General features: G+C 45.3%; 1 protein-coding gene across 2 annotated transcripts in view; it reads left to right on the plus strand.

The window, feature by feature from the left end:
- Window positions 1-16,753, plus strand: part of LOC141073737 (ubiquitin carboxyl-terminal hydrolase isozyme L1-like) — a 38,036-nt gene extending 21,283 nt beyond the window's left edge. For both annotated transcript variants that reach the window (XM_073561142.1, XM_073561143.1), the window contains 4 exons: window positions 1,421-1,468; window positions 3,832-3,901; window positions 4,607-4,665; window positions 16,417-16,753. In XM_073561142.1, the coding sequence (XP_073417243.1) occupies window positions 1,421-1,468; window positions 3,832-3,901; window positions 4,607-4,665; window positions 16,417-16,503 (264 nt within the window). In that variant the 3' untranslated portion in view covers window positions 16,504-16,753. The remainder of the gene's footprint in view (window positions 1-1,420; window positions 1,469-3,831; window positions 3,902-4,606; window positions 4,666-16,416) is intronic.
- The last annotated feature ends 6,593 nt before the right edge of the window (window positions 16,754-23,346 follow it).

Below are 23,346 nucleotides of genomic sequence, written 5' to 3' on the forward strand. Positions count from 1 at the left end.
CTCGCTCTACAAGAGCCATAGCCACATCCTGGGCTGAAAGGGCAAATGCTTCAGTTGAGCAGATCTGTAAAGCAGCAGTATGGTCCTCACCATCCACTTTCTTCCGACACTATAGACTAGACTTGGGGCCCTCAAATCTGGCCTTTGGGAGAAAAGTGTCTGCTGTTGTCCCACCCTAGGAGTCTATTCTATCTTTCCTCTCATGTGGGTGCTGTCATGGGGAAGGGAAAAAATGATTACTTACCGGTAATTTGATCTTCCAGAGCCATGACGGCACCGCATTGTTCCCGCCCTATCTTGGTGATGGTTGTGTGATGCACTAGAAAATTTAAAGTTATATCGGGAAATGTAAATATATGGAATATATGAAAAAGGTGAATATTAGTTACACTGTTATAACATGCATGTAAACTAATAAGGCGGTTACCTTTGCATACTCAAACTGGGGAGAGAGGTGCTGCCCCCTTATGTCTCTGCTACAGGTTTCCTGGGGGTGGATACCTTCTCTCATGTGTGGTGCTGTCATGGCTCTGGAAAATCAAATTACCGGTAAGTAATTATCATTTTTCCTTTAGAAATGGAGTCTGACCTACAAATCCTACAAGATGAAATTTTTGTTTAAAAATTGCCATGCATGTGGAGTTGAGGCTGACCCTACTGCATCACCTAAATAGGAGCTGATTTACAGCCTCGACCAAGTGGCGTACAGACTATTGGTGTCTGCTCTCTATACTCTACACCCAGATGCTACTGGTCTGTGGTTGTGGGATCACCACAATCTCCTATTAATAGCCAATCAAAATTGAAGGGCTGTCATTATAGTAGTGAACCCCTTTAAATCTCATGACACTTGAGGCTGAGGCAGTAGATGATACAAGGGTTGCATAACTGAAGGTCTTAAAAGTGACTTTTATGGGGAAGAAGGCTACATGCCGATATGAGAATCCGCATTCCCTCAGACCAATGCTGTTTTGTGCAAACCCATGTATTTAGTTTTATCCAAATCCCTATCCATTTGATGCCATAGCTGTTTTCAAATATACTGCTATATAAATTCCTTAACTACACTAACTTTTTTTTTTTTTTTTTTCCCCTCTGGAAAGACCTAGCATGGACTAATAATCCTACCTCTAAAACAAGTCGCTGACTCCTCATTTCAGGGAGGGGGGGCAGAGGCTGTAACAGTGACCACAGCCCCTGCTCTGGTGCTGCTTGAGTATCCATGGAGAAACCAGACAGGAGGTAAAAGTGTAATTGGGGGAATTTTTAAAGCAAGTATATTAAATGGCTTGGATTATGGCATAAAATACTTCTGCTTTCAGACCACCCCCTTAAGAGTTGCTGCTATCTTATTAAATGCAGTTTTGATTATCTCCCTTCTTGTAATGTACATATTACAAATGCACTGAATGTTTTCCAGGCCCTGTGCTCTGCACATAATGCCATTGCAGCTGAAGGACACTGCCGGGTAAGTGTTAAACATTTTAAATGGGTGTAATAGACTTGGGGTGAAATATGGTGGCAGAATCCCTTTATCTAAAACTATTAATATGGGCTTAGAGGTCAGACTACTGAAAAGTGATCTCTCATATTGGATGCCTTGATCATAATTATCACTTTATATAGTGACCTCCAGGTTATGGGGAGGATGTTGTCTGGAAGGTAACAGTCTCCAGATCAGGGCTATGGAGTCTGTATAAAACGGTCCACCTCAGATGCCTAAAACTGGGTACAGTAGTACAATACAGGATGTGCTGTACTTTATGTACATGCTCAGTAGGTCAGTGCTGTGGAGTCAAGATCCTTGGCTTGCTAACGCCACAGCCTTGCTCAGATTATTATTTTGAAGAGGGAATTGCAGGTGATGTAGAATATCTGCTCCCCTGATCTCACTGCAGAGCAGTGTGTGATTATACCTAATACATCTGCAGGTTCCTCTTGGCTTCAGACAGGGCTGCAATATTATAGTACAGCAGAGCTGAGAAACAAAGAATGTGTTGGCAAGAGTAATTTAATTTCTCCTGTTATCTCTGGTAACTCTATGTAAAAACTCTGCCTCCACAGATATCTTCCAGGCACCATCCTTCCCAGAGCCTGGAAGAGGTGCCTTGTATAAAAGGTGATTTATCACAACAAGGCATCTGATGAGACAATTAATATCAAACTTCTTCTGGGTGTTAGGGTCCCGTTACACATGGCGACACTCCAGCGATCCCAACAACGATACGACTGGCAGGGATCGCTGGTATCTCGCTACGTGGTCGCTAGTAAGCTGCCAAACAGGCAGATCTAATCAACGATGCAGCAACAATACAGCGACCCGTAGAACTACCTCAGCGGTCCGTTGGGACCTTGTCACGCAGCAGCTAGTCTGATGACTCAGACCTCAATAGGCGTGCTTCAGCGTTGCCTTTTTCCACGCCCCTCTGCTCCAGTTGGTGGCCACTACTGCGCGATCACTACACGGTTTGCTTCAGCGTCCACTAATTGCACACTAGCGACTCAGGGACGCTGAAGCAAACCGTGTAGTGAAATCCAAGAATAACACTAGCCACCCTGTCAGTGACTGTGGATCCACGAATAATAACGCACTAGCGACTCAGACAGGGACGCTGAAGGAAAACCGTATAATGCGATCCACAGCGCTCAGGAACAAAGGATGGAAGCGCTACTACGTTGTCATCTTTTATGACGAGGTCGCCCAATCAGAATAGCGCAGTAGTGGCCACCAATCGGAGCTGAGGGGGTGTTGAAAAGACAAGGTAAAATCACACCTGAGTTCTGAGTCACCAACAAGATTGCTCGTCGTTGTTATGGCGTCAAACACAGCGATGCATGCTGGCCAGCGGGACACCAACGATCAAAATAATGGCCTAGGACATTCGAGCACGATCAGCGGTAGCAGTGGGGGGCCGGTCACCACTATGTGTCACACGTAGCGAGATCGCTGGCAAGGTTGGTGTTGCGTCACAACCTGTGACGTTTCAGCGATCTTGCTAACTAGCTCGCTATGTGTGAAGTACATTGGCAGCCTACTGACCCTGATTCATGAAGATGTTTTCTGATTGTGACAATTGAATTTTTTTTCAATCTTGCACTATATATGGGGATTTCTTGCTAGTCTTGCCCACTGACTAAGCACACTTAATTCATGTTGATGCCATTTAAAGTGTAAACTTCACCAGTCCCCCTACTGAGGTGTACACCAGCTGAGATGAAACACTGTATTCAGCACACATTCATTGATTGCGTCTGTTAGTGGCAACTCTTAATCTGAGCCTTTATCAATTGGGCCAGAGGAAGAAATGGCCAGCAGTAAGCACCATGACTCATGATTAAAACTGCTTTCACCTAACTTATGTATAAGAAATGTTATAAGACTGAAATCCCTTTAAGGCCAGGGGTCACACTTGTAAGTGCAATGCAATAAACTCGTGCGAGTCTCTCCCCTCAACACCCAGCACTCGGGACTGAAGTCTGCATGTAGCTGTATGCAGCTGAACACTCCAGTCCACAGTGCTGGGTATTGACACGAGACTTGCACAAGTTTCTGGCACTGCATTTGCGACCCCCCCCCCCCCCCGGCCTAAGGCCATGTGCACACTGAGTATTTGAGGTTTTTTTTTACCCCAGTATTTATAAGCCAAAACCAGGAGTGGAATGGTCAGCGGAAAAGTATAATAGAAATATTTGCACCATTTCTGCATTTTTCACCCACTCCTGGTTTTGGCTTACAAATACTGGGGTAAAACAACAAATACTGGATGTGTGCATATGGCCGTAGCGTTATGTACAGGGTTTTGATCGTAATGCACATATATTTTATTCCAGCCCAATGAAGATGGTGTTCACTTCCATTTGGTGGTGCTTACAGCTGCAAGTGGACATCTCTATGAATTTGGTAAGGATGGCTTGTATAATCTAAATACTTTTCGGCAGTATGCCTTGGCACAATGAAAATGGGCTCACTTTTTTCAAAGGAACAAGGCACCAACTTTCAAATCAATATTGTAGACAAATTTTCCCTTTGACACTCTGACTTGATAGTTCTTAATATCATTTGATTCTGGACCCATATAAATCATACTGGCTCAAAGTCCTGCCAATGGCGGCTTATCACAGGCCACATTCCAACCACCCTCTTGGGGAGGAATTGTCGCTCCATTTAAATTAATTTATATATATATAATTTTTTCTTTTTTTTTTTGCACACCATCTTGTGGCACACTACAATCCAACTTCCCCTGCTCTAGCTTTTAGTGTGTTCATTCTCAGCATGAACAGTGTATGCTTGCTCCATTCCCACCCTTTCTGTACACCATATCGGAATCCAGTTCCAAATGATCAATGTAAATCAGGTTATAATGGATCCCACTTCCTCCTTACATTGGGATACAAGTCTTGTGCTCTTCCCCCCCCCCCCCCCCCCCCCCCCCAATTCTGTAACACACATCCCTTATTTCATCCCATGTGCACAACATGCATGGAATGTCCCCACCACCTTATATCTGCAGGTACTGTAAGTTCATATAAGCAGAATTCCTAGCTAATTTTACAGTTACCCTAGTACCACCTTGGCCATAAACTTTATTTTTGTGTTTTATAGATGGGTTGACTTCAAAGCCCATTGACCATGGTGCAACTTCTAAAGGAAAGTTACTGGAGGTAATGGTTAAACATTTTCTGTGTAAATCCAAACTTGGTGTGCCTCTTAAAGTTAATCTGTAGTGATATATAAAGACACTGGGTTACAAGGTCACATTGATATGAAGGAACCAATGTGGACCACATCATGGCTACTCCACCAGTCACTGGCATTATAAGAACCCATAACAGTCAAGGTTGGCAATGTCAAATATGCTAAATGTAGTAGTTGGTTTTGAAATGTTATAAATGCAAATCTGGTATCAGATTTTATTTGACTTTGTCCTAGCTGTGAACACTAGCAATTGTAAACTGTTTGACCAAGGGAAAAGGTTTCAGGAACACAACGCTCCATTGACTACCACCTTCCTTCTTGCCAGGGGTGGTGTATGATTGAGACCTGTGACTTAACCATGCCACTAGTTCCAGCTGTCCAACTTGAACTTGTAATGCTGCGAGCAGAAGCGACTTTGCAGCATAACTTAACCTACTGGGTACAGGAAGCCTGTAACCTGAAATATTCATTAGACTGCAGCCACATAAGATGCAAGGGACAGGCTCTGAAATGTGGTGCAAATGCAGTCATTCCCTGGGGCAGTCAGTGCACAGTAAGAGCCTGATGAGTTGGCTTCTAGTGTGATCCACAAACTGCAGATTGTGCCATACACTGAGTTTTCATCAGGACCCTGCTGTGCATGCACTGTCCGGTTAATGACTGTACTTGCTGGAGTGACAGATCACTTACAGGCAGGGACGAGGCGGCACAGTCTCGTGTGCTGTCATGGGAGATGGGAAAACACCATGGTTACTTACCGGTAGCCGTTTTTTCTGGAGCCCATAACGGCACCTGTATATTCCCCCCCCCCCCCCCTCACCCCCTATCACTCCTTTGGTGTGCACTATAGTTTGGGTGCTTTTTTTTTTTTTTTTTTTTTTTTTTTTTTTGTTGGATATAATGTGGTGATAGTTTTACCATGTGTAATAACCTGGGGGGGCCTCTTGCTCTGTCAACCAACTGAAGCGAGGGAGAGGTACCGCCCCTTTTATCTTCAGTAGGGTTCCTGTCCTGACTGGGCGGATCCCCTCTTATGTGTGCCGTCATGGGCTCCGGAAAAAAACGGCTACCAGTAAGTAACCTTGGTGTTTTTCGATCACTGGTCTCCTGCTGGCCAGCACGCATCGCTGCATGTGGCAGCGAGAGATCAGTGATGCTGGACGCTGGTTTCTAATGTAAACAGTTGGCATCCAGGAGCCGTGGCTCTTAGATACCCAATGTTTACATTAGAAACCAGCGTCGCTGGTCCTGATCACTGGAGGGGCTGTCTTGTGACAGCTCACCAGCGATCAGCCTAGCAATGTCCCTGAGATCCCATCATGTGGGATTGCTGGGACATCGTTATATGTAACAGGGCCTTTACTGAGCATGCAGTAACCTAGTGTCAGGTCAGTGCTGTTATACTGATTAAAATACCTTGGGTGATCCTCTCGTGGTTGTATAATCTTTATTTACAGTTTTAGTTAGGCCTCTTTCAGGCTATGTACCCATGTATGCATAAGAAAAGGACTTCCCAGGAAAAGCACTTTTTTTTTTTTTTTTTTTTTTTTTTTTTTTTTTTTTTTTTTTTCTCCCCCCCCCCCCCCCCCCCCCCCCTGACGGGAGCATCCTCCTGCTCATAGAATATAGTGAGAAATGCGTTTTTTTTCCCACAAAATTAATGAGCATGCTGCATTTTTACCACGATGCTTTGTTTTCACGGTAAAAAATGAATCAATATGCACAAATTGCGGAATTCATTTTAAAGAATGGGATGCTTGTATGTGATGTGTTTTTACCAGGAAAAACACTTGCGTGGGTACACGGCCTCACACTTCACTTCAGTTTTTTGACATCAGTCAAAATCCACCGTTTTTATGAAAAAGCAGATCCGCCATTTTCTTGGTGGGTGTGTGGGGTGTTTTTTTTTTTTTTTTTTTTTTTTACAGATCCATTTGAATTTTGGCATCCGCCAGCTGGAGTAAACTGACAACTTTTTTTTTTTTTTCCAGCAGTCGACTGCTATTTTAAACTGCGCATGCCCAGAAGTTTTTTCCTTTAATGCATTTTAACCCTACACGGCATTCTGGAAGCAGCGAAAAATCTATCGGTACATCCGTTTTGTAACATGGCATAAACAGATCCGTTTTATCACACTTGGCGGATTTCAACTGATGCTGAATAACTGAAGTGTGAAACAGGCCTTAATGATATGCTTGTGCTCCACAGCAGCTTGTGGTGCTCTGCTTAGGTATTCATCTGTATGGCTTCTGACAAATCACTGACCTGCCCCCTAGCTTACATAATGAATATATGTACATACTGAAGTCTCTGCAGGTGGCACCTTTACTGCAGCATATGTGCATGTTTACTGTATATGCTGTATAACCAATGTGGTTGAGGTTATCCTGACATTCCAAAAAGTAATTTGAAAATGGTGTGGCCATCTAAATCCTCCTCCCTAACATACTATTGCTTCTACAGGCTACACAAAGGGTTTAACCCCTTTCTGCCATCTGATGTACTATCCCGTCCATGGGTCCTAGGCCCCTATTCCCATGGATGGGATAGTACGTCATAGCGATTGCGGCCGGGTGTCAGCTGTGATAATCAGCTGATATAAATAACCATGGTACCGCTGAAAACGTTATCTTGTCCCGCAAAAAACGAGCCGCCACACAGCGTCATCAGCGAAAAAGTAAGTTATAGCCTGCAGAGTAAAGCAATGCAAAAATAATTTTTTATATAATTGTTTTCATTGCATAAAAGCACCAAAACATAAAGACCTAAATGAGGTATCGCTGTAACCGTACTGACCCGAAGAATAAAACCACTTTATCAAGTTTACTGCACGTGGAACAGTGTAAACGCACCCCCCCCCCCAAAAAGAAATTCATGAAATGCTGGTTTTTGTTCATTCTGTGTCCCAAAAATCGGCATAAGAAGCCATCAAAAAATGTTCCGTGCCCGAAAATGGTACCAATAAAAACGTGAACTTGTCCCGCAAAAAATAAGACTTCACATGACTTGGGTCAAAATATGGGAAAATTATAGCTCACAATATGTGGTGATGCAAAAACTATTTTTACAATAAAAAGCGTCTTTTAGCGTGTGACAGCTGCCAAACATAAAAACCCGCCATAAATAGTAAATCAAACATCAAACCCCCGTTATCACCCCCTTAGTTGAAAAATAAGAACTAAAGTGTTTCCATTTTCGGGTTAGGGGTGTGTTGGGGTTAGGGTTGGAGTTATAATTGGGCACATTGTTTGGGCACCTCAGTTGCTCTCCAAATGCAACATGGCATCTGATCTCAATTCCAGCCGATTCTTCGTTGAAAAAGTCAAATGGTGCTCTTCCCCTTCCAAGCTCTGCCATGCGCCCAAACAGTTTTACCCCCACATACGGGGTATTGGCCTACTCGGGACAAATTGCAAATCAACTTTTGGGGTCCAATTTCTCCTGTTACCCTTAGGAAAATAAGAAAAAATGGCGACTAAAAGATAATGTTTGTAAAGTGTTTTTGTTTTTTTTTTTTCACGCCCAGGCATTATAAACTTCTGTGAAGCCCTTGTGGGTTCAAAGTGCTCACCACACATCTAGATAAGTTCCTTGGGGGGGGGGGGGGGGTCTAGTTTCCAAAATAGTGTCATTTGTGGGGGGTTTCCACTCTTTAGGCACATCAGGGGCTTTCCAAACGCGGCATGGCTTCCAATCCCAATTCCAGCCAAAAGTCAAATGGCACTGCTTCCCTTCTGAGCTCTGCCATGCACCCAAATGGTGGTTTACCCCCACATATGGGGTATCGGCATACTCAGGACAAATTGCACTAACTTTTAGGGTCCTGTTACCCTTGGGGGGGGGGGAAATTGGGGTGAAAAGATCATTTTCGTGGAAAAATGTTTTATTGTACGGCTATACATTATAAACTTCTGTGAAGACCTTGTGGGTTCAAAGTTCTCACCACATAACTAGAGAAGTTACTTGGGGGGGGTCTAGTTTCCAAATGGGGTCACTTGTGGGGGGTTTCCACTGTTTAGGTACATCAGGGGCTCTCCAAACGTGACATGGCGTCCTATCTGACTTTTTCAGTGCAAAATTGACTGGAATTCAAACGGTGCTCCTACCCTTCTGAGCTCTGCCATGCGCCAAAAATAGAATTAGTCTTACCGGTAATTCGGTTTCTAGGAACCCTCCACGACAGCCATGTCGGAGGATGTCTCCCCACCCTAATGGGGGACAGGAAATGCACAAGAGGTTAAATAACCCTCCCCTTCCTGCTACCACCAGTGTGTTTTCTGGACACTAGCATGTATAGTTACCACCAAAGTGCATCAATCATCCAATAAGAGTATCAGATGGGAAGGGAAATTAGTGCTGTTGTGGAAGGTTTCTAGAAACTGAATTACCAGTAAGACTAATTCTATTTTCTCTAGTCACCTTCCACGGCAGCCATATCGGAGGAATACCAACAACTAATTTCTTAGGGAGGGACAACAGCCTGCAGAACACATCTGCCAAACGTCAAATCCCTGTTGAAATTTAGTTTGTGATGTCTGTATGGACAGACGACCAGGTGGCGGCTCTGCATATCTGCTCCAAAGATGCATTCCCTCTTTCTGCCCATGATGATGCTGAACGAGTAGAGTGGGCTTTGAGAGATGTAGGAGGAGGAATGTTCTGTGACAAGTAGGTGAGGCTGATCGCTTGCCTGATTCAATTCGCAATTGTATTTATTGCCACCTTTGCCTTCATTCCGACCAGAAAATTTGAATGAATTTTGGTCAATCCTCCTACCTCCAGCAGACAGAATTGAAGAGAACTATTCTACAGACGTCAAGAGTGTGAGACTTATTTCGTGTTGGAGGGGTTTGTACAGAAGGAAGGCAATATAATGTCCTGGAACCTATGAAGGTTTGAGACTACCTTAGACATAAGGAGGGATCAAACCTTAGGATGATGCTATCCTCTGTGATGGTCAGGTATGGCTCCTGTATTGAAAGGGCCTGTAACTCTGTGCCCTGCAGTGGTGATTGTTACCAAAACACAGTTTTTAGTGTTAATTTTCCCAGGGTCGTGGAAGACAGTGGCTCAAATGGTTCCCTGGTCAAGCCTTTGAGAACTAGGTTCAGGTCCCAGGGGGGAATCTGACCATGGAGTCTGGGACAAATTCTAGTTGCTGAGGTCATGAATCGCCTGACCCATCGTTGGCTTGCTGGATCTAAAATTAAGAGCTGACACCTGAATCCTTAGTGTACTAGGAGTGAGCCCCAGAACTAAACCGTCTTGAAACTCTTAAGATCTGTGCGATATTAGGATGAAAGGGGTCTGGGCGCTTGGGGAACACCAAGATGAGAACTTCTTCCAAGCCTTCCCGAAATGGTGTTAGTTACGCTCAGCTTAGAATGGCCAGTGGCCCTGTAGAGATTGGATCACTCTCTCAGAAAGGGCTTTTAGAATTTCTTCAGTAGCCAGGCTGCAGGGTTCATTCTGTGCGGGTCTGGGTGGAGTAGGAGACTGGCCCTTTGAGGCAGAAGTATTGGGGCTTCCTGAGCCATGTTCCGTAGGACTCCGTACCAGCTTCTCCCTGGCCACATGGGAGCCACTAGGATTGTAGCGACTTGTTCTGCCCATATCTTCTGCAGTGTTTCCGCTATCATGGGAATCGGAGAGAAGGCATAAGCCAGATCAAACTGCCCCGGATGGGAGGAGGCATCTACTCCCTACGCTCCGTCAGTGGGACTGAGGGAAAGCCATGTTTTGACCGATGGCAAAAAGGTCCACATCGGGTTTTCCCCACCTTGACACCAGAGACAAATACTGCTTGGTCTAGGCTCCACCCCCAGAATGAATGTCCTTCCTACTGAGGAAGTCCGCCTGCTGATATGGATAGATGTTTCTCTGCCAAAGAAACTCTTGCAGCCACCAATTTTTTTTTTTTTATTTTTTTTTTTTTGGGGTTGAATTTCATGTCTCCTTGGTGTCAGATGTAGGACACTGTAGTCGCATTGTCCACGTACGTGCTTTCAACACTTCCTCTACAGCTTTTAATTCTCATTTGAGGAGCTGGTTCTGATGCCTGGGGGCCATACCCCCTGGAAGTGTGAATACTCCACTATAGCACCCCAGACTGACTGGTGTCTGTGGTGACTATTTTCAGGGAGAGCTGATCCCAGCTGAAGGTTCTGGTAGTCCAGCCACCATAGGCGAGACACCTTCACCTTACCAGGAAGAGGGGTTCTCTTGGTCAGAGTATTCCAATACTTTGAACACCAGAGTACATAGGACTGAAGGGTCCGAGTATGGGCTTGAGCCCTGGAAACAGCTTGGATGCACACTGTAAGTGAACCTAGGATGGACATTTGAGTCTCTCAGGGTTGGTGCTCTCTGGTCTCTGAACATGGAGGTCCTCTGAACCAAGTCGAGTTGTTCCTGGGTAAAAAATGCTTGCCTTCCTGATTCCAGGAGTATCCCTAAGAACTTCTTCCTTGCAGAGGGAAGAAGGTCTGATTTCTGCAGGTTGGGGATCCAACCCAAGGACTGTAAAATCTCCAGGGATTTTTCTACGTCTTGGTTCAGGCGAGATGTGGATGGAGCCATTATTAGAAGGTCGTCTAAGTATGAGGAAAATGCAAATTCCCTGCTGGCAAATGAAGATCATTATCTTGGTAAACATTCGAGGGGCTGATGACACCCCAAATGGCAGGACATTAAAGAATCATAGAATCGTAGAGTTGGAAGGGACCTCCTGGGCCATCTGGTCCAACCCCCTGATCAAAGCAGGATTCGCTAAATCATCCCAGTCAGATGTCTGTCCAGCCTCTGTTTGAAGACTTCCATTGAAGGAGAACTCACCACTTCTCGTGGCAGCCTGTTCCACTCATTGAACTGGTGGTGTTTTTATGTCTGACAGCAAGGATTTTTTTTTTTTTTGGAGGTGCACCTGCAGGGACGTCACTCTTAGACTGAGATTGTGGTTCGAGAGTCCTCGTCCTCAATGCCTATCGCGAATGGTGCAAATAACCCATTGGTTTGAGGATATGGATTGCAAGTCGATAGTCAGCCCCTGACTGGAGAATCGTCATTGTGAAAATTGCATACTGTCATTGTATTGATCAGTACGTTGCAGTCACCAGTACGTTCCTTGCTGTTGTGGGCAAGAATATTCTGCCCTTGCCTCCTTTAGGACAACTGCACCGGCCCGTTTTTGCCCATCTCTCTGGGAGGAATTTGGTCCGAGCCCAGCCTTAAGCTGCTTAACAGCTGTTCTGGAGGCGACTTCTTTCTATCAGCGGCTTCCTCTGGGATATAATCCAGAGATGAGCCAAGTGGTAATTTCCCTGAAAGGGAATCGTAAAGTCTCCTCCCCAAGATTTCAGCCACAGCTGGCTGAGTTGGAGATGACCGCAGATTTTGCTGCTACCCGGACGGACTTAGCGGAAGCATCCACTTGGAACCCTGTCGCTTTGTAATAGGGGAAGTGAGGCAAGGGGTTTCTTCCCCGGATCTGTCGATTGCCCGCTGGCTAGAGGTCCCTCGAGTGAGGTGATCCAGTGGAACTGGGAAGCAGGGTTGTGGAGGCGTCCCAGGATTTCCTAAGCAAGCTCACCATTGAGAGTTGCCCTCAAATGGAAGAGCCGCTCTTTAAGATACCCTGGACTCCACACGTCCACTTTAGAGATTTCCCATAAGGTGCAATTTCCCTCCAAGGGACTAATTCCTCAATTTCTGAGGTGACACTAAGTCTCTCTCGGTATGGACCCATTCCTCCAGATTCCGGATATATCCGTGAATGGGAAAACCCCTTTGGGTTTTAGACTTCAGCCCCTCCCAAACGTCTCATATTGTATAGAGAATTCCACTTCCTCACCATACTAACCTCGGAAGAGAAATAGTAATTTCAGAACTGGGGGTGGAAGTGGAACCTTCATTTTCCCAAACCTCCTAGAAGTATCAATCTCACCTGAGTCAGTCAGATTCCACAGATGCCCATTTCCTTCTAGCAGGAGGGGGCTGTGGTATTGGGTCTGGGAAAACGTCGCCATAGATTGGACTTCTGTGATAGGTTTTTATACTGTCCAGTAGGGAGGCTGCTCTGTACATAATACATCTGTGCAGGGCTGAGAAGGCTTCCTATATGAAGAGGGAAGTCTGAAACCACACATGCACATTTTTAGGGTCAGAGGCCTTGTCTCCCTTTTAGAGAAGGCATACTAAGTCACCTCCGAGACTACCCCTGGACAGAAAAGTGGGGACCCACCCTGCTACTTAGAATAGGAGGGTGAACGCTGGGCGCCGCAGAAGCAGGCAGTAAGGGTTTGTCGCCATCCATGGTCAGTATGTCAGTGTACAGATAATGCCTTACCTGGATGCACACAGACCAGGATTTGGAATAACCAAGGTCCACCAGCGTGTTGTGTTCCTCCTCCCCTCAGTCCACAGGGGGGTCATTCCAATCACCCCCTTCACCATGGCTGATTATCCAGCTGCTCAGCGGCTGCCCCTGCACACACCCTGTCACCTGTGGGGGTCGGCGGTGCTCCATTGTTCCCAGCCTGCCTCAAGCTGCTTAGCGGCTGCCTGACTAGAGCAGTCTCGACAGGCCAGTGGCTGGGGCCCTGGACCACGTCCAGTCTGGAAACTGCAGGCCGCGCATGCGTTACACTCCAGTGGGAGGCAAACCGGAAGCTCAGCACCATTCCCGACGCCACTTCCGGTGTGCACGCAGTCCCAACACATGCTGCATGGGGAGGAGGACGCCGGGGAGCTCCAGGAGGACCCCAGCCGCACCGCCCCGCTTTACCCCACTGAGGGAGCACAGGAGGGGCGGGCAATGGTCCCGAGTACAACCGAAGTGGAGATGGAAGCAGCCTTCCCAGGGAGGAGAGAAGAGCCCCTGACCGTTGGCTGCCTGGCAGTCACAGGTATTCTGATGTTGTAGTGCCTCCGGTTGCCGGCCACGGCAGCACTATCAGGACCTCTTCATGCCCCGTAGGGGACAGGAAAAACACTGGTGGTAGCAGGAAGGGGAGGGTTATTTAACCTCTTGTGCATTTCCTTTCCCCCATTAGGGTGGGGAGACATCCTCTGATATGGCTGTCGTGGAAGGTGACTAGAGAAAGTGGTTCTCCCCCCCCCCCCCCCCCCACACACACACACACACACACACACACACATATCAGATATCAGCGCACTCAGGACAAATCGCACAATAACTTTTGCAGTCCAATTTCTCCTGTTACCCTTGGTAAAATAAAAAAAACTGGACCTGAAGGAACTTTTGTGGAAAGTTAAATGTCTGGGTTTTTTTTTGTTTTTTTTAAACATTAAAAAAATTCCTGTGTAGCACCTGAAGGGTTAATAAACTTATTGAATATGGTTTTGAGCACCTTGAGGGGTGCAGTTCTTAGAATGGTGCCACTTTTGGGTATTCTATCATATAGACCCCTCAAAGTGACTTCAAATGTGGTCCGTAAAAATAAAATGGTGTTGCAGAAATGAGAAATTGCTGGTCAACTTTTAACCCTTATAACTTCCTAACCAAAATATTTTTGGTTCCAAAATTGTGCTGATGTAAAGTAAACATGTGGGAAACGTTTAAGTTTCTTGTGTGCCATATCTGTCATTTTAAGCGCATAAAAATTCAGAGTTGCGAAATTTTCTCCATTTCCGTTTTTTTCACAAACACAAGTTACATAAAAATTTTACCACTATCATGAAGTACAATGTCACGAGAAAACAGTGTCAGAATCACCGGGATCCATGGAAGCGTTCCAGAGTTATTACCTCATAAAGGGACAGTGGTCAGAATTGTAAAAATTAAGGGTTTAATGTCACAACTGGTTAATCTCCCCCCCCCCTAATGGCTCAAGGTCAACAGCCACCTCACATTTAGCTTATCAGTGGAGAGTTTTTATAAACAGTTCCAACTATTGCCCTGTGAGATGGGCAGTACCCTAGATGTTGGAATTTAGATGCAGGGGCCAATTTTGGAACTAGGTAATCTCCTTGCTAGAAAGTGTATGGAGTGACATTCACAGATCCATGTATATGTATGTTGGGATTATTTGAAGTTGGCATGGGTCCTGCCTCAACCCTATTCATGGGTATCTCTTGTATCCATGTAAAGCACATCTCTCTACAAGTCACTGGTTACACACAACCGCCAACTATTGGAAAGGGAGCAATAAATAGACTTTTCTTTTCAATTAGATCACCGTATAAGCCAAAGCACCTAATTTTGCCATGAAAAACTAGGTAAACTTATTGACTTGAGTATGCATTGTCACCTCATCCCTGTCCTTGTATGCATGGTTCCCATAAACACATCCTACTTGCCTTCCTACACACCCTCGCAGGATCTCATTCGTTCCAGCGCCAGCAGCACTTCTGCAGAGCAATCATGTGGCCCTGCTCAAGGTAATGAATATTCATTCCACACCTCTGGGAGTAGAGACGTGCATATTCATTACCTTAATGAGCAGGGCCACGTTATCTCAGCAGGAAGGGCTGCTGGCACCAGAACGCAGGAGATGCAGGAAGGGAAGTAGTATGCAGTGGCGTAACTACAAAGCTATGGGCTGCCACTAGGAATTTCTGGTCCCCGTACTAGCAAAATTTTCAGGGCCCCCTTGAGACCAGCCCAGGCTCATCCCTCAAACTGTCCACAGCCCCACCACTCCCATAACTCCACCCCCACATAGAGAATGAGAAGAGGGCAGGTGTCTGACTTGCTACTCCATAGAATGTCGCCCCACATGGTACGCAACACTGCATGGCATACAGCACCCCCATGGTATACAGCACCATGGTATACACCCCCCCCCCCCCTGGGAATGGCACCACAGTCCTGGCTGTACTTACTGTTGCATAAAAAATACTCTCCTCACCTTCTCCTTGTGCCCACGCTGCTGGCTGCTCCTGTCTCCTGCTCTGCTTGATACAGTGAGTGAGCGATGATGTCATCGCTACCCGCTGTCAGAGGCAGAGCGGGGAATGATGGGAGAGGGAGCGTCAGCTGACGCTCTCTCCTCAATCGTTTACTTTGAAGTGACGCCGATATAGTTCAATGCGGCAGGAGTCAGCGCTGACATGGTGCGTCTGACTGCCCTGCCGATGCAGGCCCACTCTGCTCATCAGGCTCCATACGCCAGTCACGGCATTAATGCCCTGACTGGCAGCAATGGGGCCTGGGCCCCTAAGTGGTCAGGGGCCCCGTCGCAGCTGCGACCGCAGATGTTATGCCCCTGGTAGTAAGTATGCTGGAAGCCAGTGGCTGTAACTTTGCATTCTAGAAGAGAAATTTAGCCACAGCCACTGACTCCTGCCTCTGTGACCCGCCGCTCTCCCTCCCCCTGCCGGCTTTATGGGACAATTGACTTGTGTATAAGCCGATAGGGCGTTTTCCAGCACAACAAAGTACTGAAACTCAGCTTATACATGAGTATGTGAAACACAACCAAGGATCCCACTTATCAAATTTATGACCTGGTTAATATTCAGGGCACTCCCAAATCTTCTAATTTGTAGATATTTATTATTGGCCCAGTTCAAACAAATTGTATTCTCTATTGTAGAACTCCTGTAACATTGAGATTTGGGTTAAGGGAGACTCGTTATTGGAAGTTGGATTGTCATGTAATATGGAATTATGGAAAACTTAGGTTTTCAATAACATTTTTAAATACAACACTTTGGTCTAGACTATAACTTAATAGCTCATGATCTTTCTTTTGCAGGATGCTGGCATGATCTGCAAGCAGTTTACTGAGCGGGAGAAGGGCGATGTTCGTTTTTCATCAGTGGCTCTGGTCAAGGCTGCATAACTTGTTGCCATGCCAAAGTTCCTTGTAGTTTGGTTATTGACCGTTACTGCCTTGTCTTACCGTTAAGTGTTTCACCAATTTACTGCTCCAGCAGGATTTGGTATGGAAGTGCTTTTCACAACCTGCTCCTGGCTTGGTAGATATGTTTTGCTGTGATTTTGTGCTCTACAAAGCCTTTCACCTCTCTGCAAACATAAAGCGCTTGGTGCAGCTGTTGAGCTGAATTAAAATGTTTTTGGAGAACAAGCAATCTACTCTCCTAGTCTTTATTGAGCAAATGCAGTGATCAGCTGGAAGTGTCTTGTGGTTTGGTTAAAGAAAATTCTGTCAGCAGTGATTTGCTAAAATCAATTACATGCGCTTGGGACTCTCTTGGCATGGCCAAACATGAAGTGATCACCACCACAGCTTGTTCTCCATTTATTTGCACTTCTCAAGCTCTATAGTCCGTTGTAATTCAAAAAAGGTTCAGCATCCCACATCCTTCCATGCAGGGCTAGTGTTGCCACTTGGCCAAGTCCTGGAACCCTGGACAAACAAGGGGGCTGTGGATGGGGTGGCACTTGCTGGGGTGGCCCAGGCCACTTCCCCAGCAGCTGTGAATGGCCACCTTTGGTGCTGCTTGATTGCTGTCCCTTGATCAGACATGGCCATGCGCTGCATCTGCCTCCTAATGGTGAGACAGCTGCGCCAACACAAGCAAAATTAAAGACAGTGCCAGCTCAGCCATATCACTACTGGCAGATACAGTTGCATTGTGTGCAGCCATATCAGTGACAGCCATTAAACAGCATGCCCTGTAGGTGTCTTTTCACTGCCTGTCTGGTTCTCCCACTAGGCACACTTGCTATGTGTTAGCAGTATAATCCCCAATGTGTGGACTGACACTGGCAAAAGGTGAGGCTGGTGTACAGACTTGGCCCTATACTAAGGGCTTGTGCATGCACTGCAGATCCTTGTTTTTGCCACGCATATTTTTGGCAAAACCTGATGCCAGGAAAGTTATGAGGAATCAGAAGTGTCATGCACATGGTGCCTATTTGTAACTTGCAGATTTGCTGCAGAGAATGAGTTGCATGTTAATTCTCTGCCCTGCGTTTTTTTTCACCACTGACTTCATTCAGATCAGTCAACCTCATCAAATGTGTTTTCGTAGCTGCAGACATTTCTGCATACCTCGGCAGGAAAAATGCATCCTATTACTCAATGTGTGCATATCGTCTAGCATCTGTTCAGATCGTAAGGTTATGTAGCTCAATGGCACATAACCAGACTTTAATGTCACAGCACCATCTCCTAAACACTAATGCTTAGTGTATGTGCACACGGTGCGGATTCTGCTGCGGATCCGCAGCAGTTTTAGCCCTGCGCGTCCGCAGTAGATTTAGGTGCGTTGTACAGTACCATTGTTTTCAATGGTAAACTGGAAAATGCTGTGCACATGCTGCAGTTCTTTCCGCACGAATGTGCTGCAGTTTACAATCCGCAGCATGTCAATTCTTTTGTGCAGAACCGCTGCAGTTTCACACCTCATCCATTATGAGGTGGTCCTGCGGATTTCACTACAAAATCCGCACCACCAAAAAACTCCGTGTGCACTTACCCTAAAAGGTTGGTGGTTCTAAAAAAATAATTCTTGTAATAAAGTTTATATTAGCAACACCTATAATGCCATTAACTCTTCCATCATTTTTAAATGGTCAAACAATCTGGATGCAAAAAATCGGAACCTTTAAATAAAAAAAGCCTTGTTTTGGTTTTAATTCATTCTCCAAACATAACTACACCTATAAGGCAGTTAATTTAATGGGCAGTATGTAATGTTTATCTGGGAAAATGGTTTCATACGTGACAACACACGAACTATATGAATCTATATGGTAATATAAAGCCTATTTTGGTCTATAAAGCAATGTTGCACTTTAACCATTCATAACCTACTGTATTAATGTCATAGGTGGTGTCCTAGCACTTGCTAAGGGTTCTGGCATTGACCCCGCATCTGTTCAGGCACAACAGCTGATCTAATTAACTGACATGTGCCTCAAAGGCTAGGTTCACATTTGCGGTTGAGTCCGCAGCGTATCGTCCGCAACCATGAACGCATGCAAACGCCTAAAAAACGCAGCAGTTTTTAGCCGCATCATCTTGCGCAAGACGTCAAAAATGCCTTTGTGTTTTTATGCGCATGCTTCCCATTTGGAAATTTTTCCAGGAGATATTCTGGGACACAAGTCACGCCCAATGGGCGTGTCTCATGGTATTTCGCTATATAGACCCTTGTAGAGCTGGAAACAGCAGATTTTGAGGCTGTATCCTGCATCAAGATGGATATTACCAAGGAGAGTTTCTTGTTTAAACTGGATTTGGATATCAAATTGGCTCTTGCCTTTGCTTGTGAGCAAGAAAGAAAAGAGAAGACTGCATTGGTGCTCTTGGCAAAACCCCATTCTTGAAGTCTGGGAGAGCCGTGGAGCCTACCACTCCATATTCAGTGAGCTCTGTGAAAACCCAGACAAATATTTTGATTACACGAGGATGTCTCAACAGAACTTCTAGGAATTGCTGGGTCGTGTAGAGGGAGCCATCAGCAGACAGGACACCCAGCTCCATTGAGCTATTGGGTCGCCCTCCCAGGGCTGTGGGGTACTCGGCACCGGACTGGTGTCAGGGGGATGTGTCACAGCAGCGGTGACCCGGTCTGTGGCCCTGGGTGCCCAAGCAATGGGGGGATGTAGTTAATGGTAGAATAGTTTGTGACGCCACCCGTGGTGTTCGGCTAGTATGGTGTTAGGCCAACGCTGCATACAGATCCTCTGGGACTGATGGTAGGGTGCAGCAAAGATGTAAAAGCTCCCCACAGGTGGAGCTGTAGTCCCAGGGCAGTGTAGATGCAACCAGCATGGGGATGTAGCAGTGCTGGAAGCGTAGGAACAGACAAGACACAGCGGTTGCAGTTTTGGTACCTTTACTTAATATACGCAGTCCAGGGTCCTGATGACAGATGGTGTTGGAGCAGGTTAGCCTGGAAGCAGATCAGGATTCTCTCTCAGCAGAAGGGCTGTGCAGTCTCCTTCCTAGCGCCTTGTGGTGTGAAGCACCACAGTCCTTAGTTACTCTAGAATGCCTCTCTTCCGATGTTCCTAGAACTATACTTGTATGACAGACAGCTGTAGCCTCTCTCGGGGACTCCTCTCCTGAGTCCTGGCTCTCTACTCAATTGCTGTTGTGTCCCAAGTCTCTGATGGGAGCAGGGCATTTACAGCCTCCTACTCCTCTGGTATCTGTGGCAGGACCTTTAGTATCCGTACCACCGTGGAGTCCAGGCTCCAGTTCTCGCGCTCTTGCAGTCAGGGAGCTCTCCACCCGGAGCTCAACCTCCACTTCCTTCCACACGTTTGCACACGTGGACCTCCTTCAACTAACTGACCACTCCTCTCAGCCCTCAGGGAGCACCCCCTCCCCTTCATCCTGGTTCAGAGTTCCCCCTGCTGGCCTGGAGTGGAACTGTGTTGCATGCATTAGGATGAGACCCATCACTGCTTCCAAGCCTGGCATTACCCTCCCCTGGAGGAAGGCAAGGCCAGTGTGGTAATATTGAAAAATAAATGCATGACTGTTATCATAACCTTAACTGTAAAGTGCTGCGGAATATGTTGGCGCTATATAAATAAAAATTATTATTATTATTAATGTCCCTTTTTTTTTTTTTTGTGAGGGGGGGCAGCAAAACCCCTTAACATTTCTAAAAGAACTTTCTGTTGGGCTCTCTGCCTATCAACACTCCATTTCCAGTTCCGGATAGGCCTTCCCACCTTTTCTGGGATTGTTACGGACACTTGCCGGGCTTTGTGGGACATGCTTTATCATGAATTTATCCCTCTACCCAACATGGAAATCTGGCAGGAAATGCTGAAAACTTATGGGAAGTTTGTAATTTCCCCAACTGTGTGGAAGGGAAACCTATTAGGATAAAAAAAAAAAAAGGCTCGAAGTGAATCAGAGTAATTTAACTACAAAAAATTCTTCTCTATAGTGTTCACAGCCATAGCAGCTGCAGACTGTAGTTTCATTGCCGTCAACATTGGTTCTTTTGGCCGTGGAAATAACTCGCAAACCTTTAAAAACTTGGACATGGGCCAACTGTTGTATACCAATACTTTTAATTTCCCCCTCCCACGACCTCGTCACAACAGTCAAGGCCCACCAATACCATTTGTTGTGGTAGGGGATGAGGCTTTTCAGATGTGTGGAAACCTACTCAAGCCACACTCCAGTTGGGACTTGAACCACACAAAAAGGATTTTTAATTACCAACTGACCAGGGCCCGCAGAACTGTTGAGTGTGCCTTTTGGTGTTCTTGTCTCAAAATGGCGCATTCTAGGGACTGCAATTAATCTGAAAATTCAAACAATCAATGAGGTGGTCAAGGTGTGTGTGTTTCTCCACAACTACATAATGGCTAAAGAGCGACCATCCTTCGAACTAGATGAAACAGTTGCTAACCCATTGCCAGATTACCAGCATCACCCTCTGAGGACAACAAGGGAAGTTGCCAAAATGAGGGATACATTCGTGGAGTATTTTGGTTCTGAGGTTGGACTTGTGGAATGGTAAGATGCAATGGTTTAATGTTTAAATTGTATAATTTTAGGGCCTTTTGAATGTTTACCTGTATTTTAAGTGTAATAACTAACAAACCCAATGAGTATGATTAAGGCAAAAACTCAATGTAATTCATACACCAAAAGACATGAGTCTAAATTGCCAAATGTACAAATTTTATTAAATGCAATAGCATGATATACATTACTCAATAAAGAACATAGCTAAAATAAGGACACTGCTATCCAAATAGGGAGCCTATATTGCACAATTGCCCAAGAAAGTATATACTAATAGAATAAGTGCATGAAGACATCATACATATGCTAAACAGAGGTTACATCCATGAAAAATGCATCTGAACTGAAAGGGACTTTCCACAGTGGAAACAGGCATAACCAATCAACAGGTTCATATGGATTCCAGGTATACATATTGTACTACTCAGCTATTACTAAGTACCTCGACCATATAGCATTACGGTATGAACCCAATCAAAGTTTAGTAGATAAAAAGATGTTTACACCAAGGCACTTACATAGTTAAAGTGTGTGGCACTGGCTTCCCTGTCGCCCCAACACGTGTTTCGCTTCTTTGTCAGGAGGCGTATCTAAGGGCTTGTTGAACGGGCGTTATGTACTGTGGACAGCCAATCGCATAGGAACAACCGTCCACGTCTCTAAGTCGCGCTGGAGCGCATCCCAACTACGTGTCTCCACTTCCTGCCCCATGGCGCATGTGCCGCTGACGTCACCTTCCTTGAACAAAGAGACTACCGGTTCGCAGACGTGGAGTAGGAGCGGCGACGCGTCGCTATAGCGACCGCGCAAGCGCACTCCTCTCCTAGTGTCTGCTTATCGGACAGTCGGAGCTGACGAAGCCGGACATGCGCACTGGGCAACAGTGGTTAGATTGTCATATACAAGGAGCTATGTAATAGGTCAATTAAGCTATGTGTAAAAAAAAATAAATAAAGTGACCTAGTGTATAGCTTATAATAATTGCGACCAGAATATATAGCCAATATTTGTGAAAATAACAAAATAATATATTGTTAATATTATTAATATCAATTATAATGATATTCAATTAAGGTACATAATGGAGTGTAAAAACACCCTAAGGCTAGTTTCACACTTGCTTTTTTTTGCAGCGCGTTTTTCCCGCAAAAAACGCATTAAAAAAACGCATACAAAAGCATACAACTGCTGCGTTTTTTTCAAGCATTTTTATGAGCATGCATGAAAAAAACGCAGCGTTTTTATGCGTTTGTATGCGTTTTTAGTGCGTTTTTACAGCGTTTGCGTTTTTTTCCAACATTAGGTGGCCCCTCACACTAACCCAAACCATGACTTTACTAACCCTAACCCTGACCCTAACCCTTAACCAAACCATACTTAACCCTAACCCTAGCCCTAACCCTAACCCAAACCCTAACTAACCCTAACCCTGACCCTAACCGTAACCCTGACCCTAACCCTTAACCAAACCATACTTAACCCTAACCCAAACCCTAAACCCTAACTAACCCTGACCCTAACCCTTAACCAAACCATACTTAACCCTAACCCTGACCCTAACCCTTAACCAAACCATACTTAACCCTAACCCTGACCCTAACCCTAAACCCCTTTAACTAACCCTAACTAACCCAAACCCCTAAATTCCATGGTTAAAAAAAAAAAAACGCTTGTGCAAAAAAACGCATACATAAGCATGCCAATGCGCACATATGCGCACCCATAGGCTATAATGGCCATTTTTAGCGCAAAACGTGCGCATATGTTCGCATGCGCTTTTTTGCAGGGCCAAAAAATGCAACATGCTGCGTCTGGAAAATACCAACGCACACCCCAAAAAAACGCAGCGCATGAAAATCGCATATGTGCGCATGCCAGCGCGCAGGTATGCGCACCCATGTTAAATATAGGGGAAAAAACGCATGCGCACATATGCATTTTTTCCCAGCGCAAAAAAACGCAAATGTGAAACCAGCCTAAGAAAGTGCATACATATATAAAAATTGTACACGTGAGAAAACGCAGAGATCTTACTAAATACAAAAAATAAAAAATTTTTTTTGCAAAAATTCCTGTGCACTTCATGAAGTCCCTTGTAATACAATCCATGTTGTCTATGTCTCACGTTCATAAGGGATAACCCAGTGAAAAATATCCGTCCATTTATAATAGAACCTAGACAGCAAGATGGAAAGACATGAAAAATTAAAATAAAAT

This window comes from Dendrobates tinctorius, unplaced genomic scaffold (genome assembly GCF_039654945.1).
Source record: "Dendrobates tinctorius isolate UK_male_01 unplaced genomic scaffold, ASM3965494v1 ptg000314l, whole genome shotgun sequence".
In the NCBI taxonomy this organism is placed as follows: domain Eukaryota; kingdom Metazoa; phylum Chordata; class Amphibia; order Anura; family Dendrobatidae; genus Dendrobates; species Dendrobates tinctorius.